Below are 7,020 nucleotides of genomic sequence, written 5' to 3'. Positions count from 1 at the left end.
CTAGAATTAAAGTGTGGACGACTATGCAGCAGATTGGGATGGCAGCAAAGTCGGACAAATTGCTGTCTGGCGACTACGGGAACTTGGGGTAAGCACTTTTGTATGTGTTTTATTGCACAGTCCTTCAAACAAATATGGTGTAGAGAGGAGTAACCAATTTTTATTTGAATTTCATTTGTGTGGTCTTTCCTTGTGGTGGATCAAGCTATTGGATATTGCCTATGGTGAACAACACCCAAGGAATGCACGGGATAGCGTTGGACCCCAAGCTGGAGTGAATAATGTGAGGTTTGATCTTATAGTAGTTGTTTCACCTGTGTACGTTGAATCTGAATCTCTGTTGTGTGGATGCAGATGCATGATTTACAGTGCCTGGGGTTAACTTCAAGGCTAAGCAAAGAAGGGGCCGAATGCCTGAGGTGATTCTAAACTGCAAGGGAGGTAACAATATGTACAGTGTGTAATATGTAGCATGTGTTTAACGCAATTCTAAGTTTAGAATGTGTAATGTATTAAGGGTTCTTATATTTGTTGGATTTGGATATTCTTATATTTACTTATTGGTTAATTCTTGACACATAATTTTCAGTTTTGTTTTTTTAACATATAATTTGTAGTTTGTTTTGTGACATATAATTTTCAGTTTAGTTGAATACTCAATTTCCAATTTGGAATGTGCAAGGGTAAAGCCCAGAAAATATGCCTGATATCTGGTTTTTTTTAGGCTTATTTTGCTCAGTTTTTAGAATGTGTAATGTTCTGGAATAATGATGATAGTTGTTGGATTTAGATATTGTTATTCCTATTTCAACTTAATTGAATATTCAATTTTCTTTTTTTTTGACAAAAGAATATTCAATTTTCAGTTAAGTTGAAAACTCAGTTTCCAATTTGTGTAAGGGTAAAGCCCAGTAAAAAAAGGCATGATATCTAGTTATGTTGAATACTCAGTTTCCAATTTGGAATGTGTAAGGGTAAAGCCTAGAAAAAGGCCCCTGATATCTGGTTTGTGGGTTTGTGGGCTCCTTTGGCCCAATGTATTGGTCAATTTTATTTTTGGCCTTATTTTATGTCAAATGGACTTTGTCATAATTTTATGGCATTGTATAACTTATAATTGTATGTTATAGATTTCATAAGTGTGCTGAAGTGTATAATTTTAGTGTACTGTATGTTTTACAAGTTTAATTGTATCAAAGTACACTTTATAGTTATTAAAATTTGAGGTAATCTGATAATCGCAGGGATAATTGTTAATTCAAACAATTGCATATTGTGCTAATTAAAACAACTTAACATCAAGTTCATAAGCAAGTTAAAAGATTCAAGTTCAAAAGCAATACATCATCATCATAATGCCCATACTAAGGGGACTTTCTAATACATAGGTCCTTAGGGCTTCCTACAAAAGGCGATTGCATTCACTATCTACCCTAGACCCTTAATACATGATTTTGTTCACACATGACCTACTTGTCTGTGAAGCAAAATATTTCATCCCCATTCCTCATGGCCGCACCCCGAACTAGGTGAATTGGAGTAACCTTTTTGTTCTCATGAATCATCAGGATTTTGTTGGGCCTTACATTGACCTTCTCACTCCAAGCTCGAAACAGCCCGTCCAGAGAGTCGTCCAGCTGAACCAACACCTTCTTCTTCACTGACCGTGTTCGCGACTCTCGAAGAATGACTAGCTTCTTACGAACATCCATGTTGCCATCAGCATGGTTCTACAAATCAAATCAAAGCAGAAATTAACAACTACATTTTAACTAAATTTAATGACATAAACTATATTTTTTTAACCACTTTCATTCATTGCTATCTTAACTCAACAACTCTGTTTTAACTCAACTAATATTTTTTTTAACCACTTTCATTCATTGCTATCTTAACAACTTTGTTTTAACTCAACTAAACGACATTAAGAACTACAAATTACCGAAATTAACAGCTAAAAGCCAAAAAAGTAAAGTTATTTGTGAAGTCTTATATAACCCCCCTTGGCCCTTGTGTAGGAATACACCTTATTTTTTTTTTCAATTAATATAACAATTAAATTATGCAAATGAGAATGAGAGTGCAAAGCAATAGTTCCATACTATATATAATATTTGTTTCCTAATTATACCACGGTCGATGACTGTCTGAATTGGTTTACATTCTACCTACACACTATATTTGGTTCTAGGTTCGAATCCCAGCAGCCGCATTTCCCATCCCCCAATTTTTTTTATTTTTTGCTTTTTACACTACTCCAATATTTGTTTTGGACTTTTGGGTTTATTGGTTAAAAGGGGTGGCAGAATATGATTAGACATGAAAGGTTGCTTGTTCATGTAGTATATTTTGGTGGCATGTTTATTGAAAAGTTAGTTCTATAATTAAATCTACAAAAGTAAAGTTATTTTGTGAAGTCTTATATAACCCCCCTTGCGTAGGAATACACCTTTTTTTTTCAATTAAAATATTAATTAAATTATGCAAATGAGAATGAGAGTGCAAAGCAATAGTTCCATACTATATATAATATTTGTTTTCTAATTATATTACTGTCGATGACTGTCTCAATTGGTTTACATTCTATATACACTATATTTGGTTCTAGGTTCGAATCCCAGCAGCTGCATTTCCCATCCCCCATTTTTTTTTATTTGTTGCTTTTTACACTACTCCAATATTTTATCTTGTACATATACTTTTGTACAAGAAGGAGTTGCTTATATTTTCAATCTTTGGTAATGTTAATAGCCTGATTAGCAAGTATGCATGTGTTTTGAGCCTCAAGTGTGATATTATAAATCCTAGATTCAAATCATGTTCATACATTAGATTCAACACATAAGACTCAACTCATAATAGATCAGACATTAGGTTTTTGTTACTAATTTAATTTTTTTTAACTAACAACGCTTCACCATTAGCTTAGTACAATAAACGCACGAATCCACATCAGCAAACTTGTTCGCCTCCCGGGAATATGTATGCCTTCCGGTTGATGTAGTATCCAAACTTACAAGTCACGCCCCGTTGGCCATTAGTTCCACAAGCCTTTTCTGTTTCACCACCTTATGCTTCACCACCTGTGAGTGATGTGTTAAATATGATATAAAAAATAATTTAATTGGAATCACATAAATGACTGTATAAACTTACAGGTTCAGCATTGCCCTTGCCCTTGCCCTTTCCCTTTCCCTTTCCCTTATCTGGTTCAGCATTGCCCTTCCCCTTTCCCTTAACTGTTCCTGCCTTGCCCTTGATTGGTTTTCCCTTTCCCTTGCCCTTACCTTGTTCTGCCTTTCCCTTGATTGGTTTGCCCTTTCCCTTGCCCTTACCTTGTTCTGCCTTTCCCTTTCCCTTTGCCTTTACCTTAACTGTTCCTGCAGTCGGTGCATGTTCATCCTCCTCATTCGCATCCTCTTCACCCTCCTCAGCACCATTTCCTGCATCCTCTTCTATCTCCTCAACACCATTCCCTGCATCCTATATGATATCCAAGTCAACTTATTCCATAAATAAAAAGTAATGACAATAAAAGCATAAATCTTACTGGGCTAGGCTTCTTGTTCTTGTTCGGTTTCTTGTAGCCAGTTTCAGCTAACGATTTGTGCCTTGAACCCTTAGGCCCGCCCCTTTTCCTTTTCTTAATTATAGGGTCCATTATAACAGGCACCATGGCAGATGGACATGGGTCTACAGGATCAGCATGAACTGAGACTGATGAAAACGTTCTGTCTTCTTCAGCGAGTGATGAAAGTCTGCTAACTATAGGAACATGTTGTTGACTCTTCTTGTCCATACAATCATTAACAACTTTTTGAAGCTTTGATAATGCTTCAATTACAATTTGGACTGTTTGATCATTGAGCATGGCTGCAGTGTCACAGATGGGCTCGATCTTTTCCTTGATTCTGTTGAATCTCTGCACATTCTCTGTGTCGCCCGGATCATGGTAGGACACCTTGACCCTAGTGTGCTTACGGGGTACATCCTTCCGCCAACGGTCTTAAATGTACTTTTGTGGCAGATCTTCAACCTCGTTTTCGTCGAGAATACTAATACAGTGTTTGCAAAGTATGCCACTTGTCTCAAACTTCCTGCATACACATTGAACCTCCTTAGTCATAGGATAGTAAGTAACTTGGTAGAGCCTTCACCTATCTGTAGTGACCTCCTCACTAGCACCTGGAGGTACTATCCATACACGATCGATTAGCAAATACTGAATAAGGTTTTCAGACAAAACCTCCTTTCCTCGGAGGCTGCAATACATCAATCTCGAACACTCCGTTTGAACTTCTTGAAACTTGTTGTCTGTGTATAACTTTTGGAAATTTTTTTCAACTTTGAAGCCACTAACCAACCTCCTTAGGTACTTTGAGCAACGCTCATCTGCACTCACTTCATCTGACACGCGTTGAGTTAAAGCCATGTCATATTTCTGAGGAAACTCGTGGAGTTTAGTTTTACGGTTTACATAGCCATCAAAAAACCGATTGATGCTCTCCACCCTTTGTGTGGTCTTCATACCAGCCCAGAAATACTCCTTCATGTATGCAGGCAACCACATATGACTCTCCTTGTGGGGGCTATGCAGCCATTCATTGTCCTCCAAGTTATACTCCGCTGTGAACTCAGCCCATCGGGTATTGAACTCCTCGGGATCAAAACTCTCATACACCACCTCTTTCAGGGGGTTGACAAACTCTTGGTACTTAGACAAAAATTAATTTACCATCACAATATATACAAAGTCTAAAAAAAACTATGGTCTAAAACTATAACATCTTGAAAAAAACACAAATGCAAGCAAATTATATTTAACAAAACAACACAGCAACTTGAAGACTCTAACTCTGTCTAGTGTGTTTAGCAACAATCTTTTGTATACCAGCAAGCCTCCTGATCATTTTGCTACTGTATATATCTGCTCTTAAGGCCTAATAGATCAGACTCCTCTTCACAAAAAAAATAACAGAAAAAATAAACTCTAGCTCTGATAGTTCATATATTTTTATCCTGCACCCAACTTGGCATATCATTAAACTATTACATCAGATTTGAAGGCCAAATATTAGCCAGCATCAGTCACAACAGATCATATATCATTAAACTTATATTGTACTCACAACAGTTCATATATTATTAAAATTATATTGATCAATAATTATCTAACTCTTATTCTGAAGCCTGTTAAGGCCTAATAGATCAGACTCCTCTGCACAAAAAAAAAAAAAAAAAAAAAAAAATTAATTAACTTATATTGAACTCATACAGCAGATTATTGTACTCATTGAAGTCAAACAACACCTAATATGAACTAATAATTGCATAAGCCACTTACCGTGCGCACTTGCCAAGTTTTTCAGGGATCTTGCTCGTTATATGCCATATGCACCAATGATGAATCGTGTTTGGCATGACTTCAGCTAGGGGCCTCCGCATAGCTGCCGCTTGGTCAGTCAAAATGGCACTAGGAGCTTTGTTGTTCATACAAGCTAGCCACTGCTGAAATATCCACCGAAAAGTATCGCAGTCTTCATGAGAAACAAGAGCACATCCCAACAACAACGATTGCCCGTGGTGGTTCACACCAACAAAGTTCGCAAATGGGAACTCGTACTCATTTGTTAGGTATGTTGCGTCGAAGCATACCACATCCCCAAAGTTCTCATAAGCAACCCTACTTCTTGCATCCACCCACATCATATCCTTAAGCCTCCCTTCTTCATCCAACCGTTGGGCATGGAAAAAATTTTGGTTGTCGGATTGCATTTTTCCAATAAACTCCATCATTGCCACCGAGTCCCCTCCAACCATCTTCAACCGCTTTGCCTTGAACACCTCATGTTGTAAGTCTTTGACGGTGACACGCATTTTGTCCACTCCTTTTCGTTTGGATGCCATGCAACCGTGTATTTGAGAAACTGGTACACCTAGCTCATAGTAATCCATCAACGTCCTCCTCAATGATGGGGTCAGGTGCTTCATGCGGTACTCCTTCACAAGCTTAGAATTTGCCGGATCAATCTGGTGATTATGCTCTAGGTGCACTGTCTTCAACACCCACAAGCCATCTTCATTCATTCTAGCATAAACACGGGCCTCACATTCACACTTTTTCGAAGTCCTCTTCATACGACGTAACTGATCCTCACATACCACCCCATCAACTAAACCACCTGAACCTCCAACACCCATTGCCTTTGCCCTCTTCTTGGCTTCCCTCCTAGCCCTCATGTCTGGTTTTCCCCAACACTCGCACTTCCACGTGTTAGCTATTCTTTTTTTCTTGTTGTCCTTCTTACAATTTACACCTTGAACCCTAGACACTCCAAAACCCACCTGCTCAGCATACTCCTTATAGTAGGCTTCAACATCTTTCGAAGACGGGAAGACCATCCCTTCCTTAGGATCTTCAACAATTATTGTCCTGTCATTGCTACCAGCTGCCATATCGTTGCTATCAACCACAATGTGAGTTGTCTGAATTGTATTCAAGGGGGATAAATACCCAACATTCATGTTAACATCTTCACTAACACTATCTGCAACAACTGTGTCTTCTAAAACCTCCATATCAATACCCTCCAACATATCAATACCCTCCAACATATCAATGTTACTCCTCCTGGCCTTAACTCCACTGCCCCTATCACCAACACCAACATTACTGCCCCTTATAACATCTTCACTAACACTATCTGCAAGAACTATGTCTTCTATACCTTCCATATGAATATCCTCCTAAACTTAACTCCACTCTTATAACATCAAAAACAATTCACTTCCACCCTTCAAAAGCAGAACACCAACATAATTATGATACAAATTGAAACAATCATAACTCTCCGAACAAAGTACGACAATTCAACCAACACGTTTTGGCATCACACAAGACTATAACAAAGTTTTAGAAAGTATGAATTGAATTTTTATCCAAAATCAATCAGCAATTATCAGAACTTCAAACCCCATTATAACAGATCGCATTACATAACATTATTGTACAAATTAAAA

General features: G+C 37.8%; 1 protein-coding gene across 1 annotated transcript; it reads right to left on the bottom strand.

Annotated features, from left to right (window-relative positions):
- Positions 1-4,006: 4,006 nt before the first annotated feature.
- LOC145624921 (protein FAR-RED IMPAIRED RESPONSE 1-like) lies at positions 4,007-6,735 on the bottom strand. Its single transcript, XM_081678007.1, has 4 exons — positions 5,345-6,735; positions 4,977-5,019; positions 4,158-4,714; positions 4,007-4,097 (listed from the first exon to the last, which is right to left on the bottom strand). The coding sequence occupies exons 1-4, from the start codon at positions 6,733-6,735 to the stop codon at positions 4,007-4,009; spliced, it is 2,082 nt and encodes a 693-aa protein (XP_081534133.1).
- Positions 6,736-7,020: the final 285 nt, after the last annotated feature.

Source organism: Chenopodium album, chromosome 3 (genome assembly GCF_948465745.1).
Source record: "Chenopodium album chromosome 3, dcCheAlbu1.1, whole genome shotgun sequence".
In the NCBI taxonomy this organism is placed as follows: Eukaryota; Viridiplantae; Streptophyta; class Magnoliopsida; order Caryophyllales; family Amaranthaceae; genus Chenopodium; species Chenopodium album.
Note: the sequence above shows the minus strand (reverse complement) of the source record. Positions and strands in the feature narration are given on the sequence as shown.

Bases quoted from the DNA above. Each gene is read 5' to 3' on its own strand.
- LOC145624921 (XM_081678007.1), bottom strand. From the start codon at position 6,735: ATGGAAGGTATAGAAGACATAGTTCTTGCAGATAGTGTTAGTGAAGAT. The intron at 5,020-5,344 runs GTAAGTGGCTTA...AGTTGGGTGCAG, and splicing joins AAACTTGGCAAGTGCGCACG to GATAAAAATATATGAACTAT. The intron at 4,715-4,976 runs GTTATTTTTTTT...TTTTTGTCTAAG, and splicing joins AGCTAGAGTTTATTTTTTCT to TACCAAGAGTTTGTCAACCC.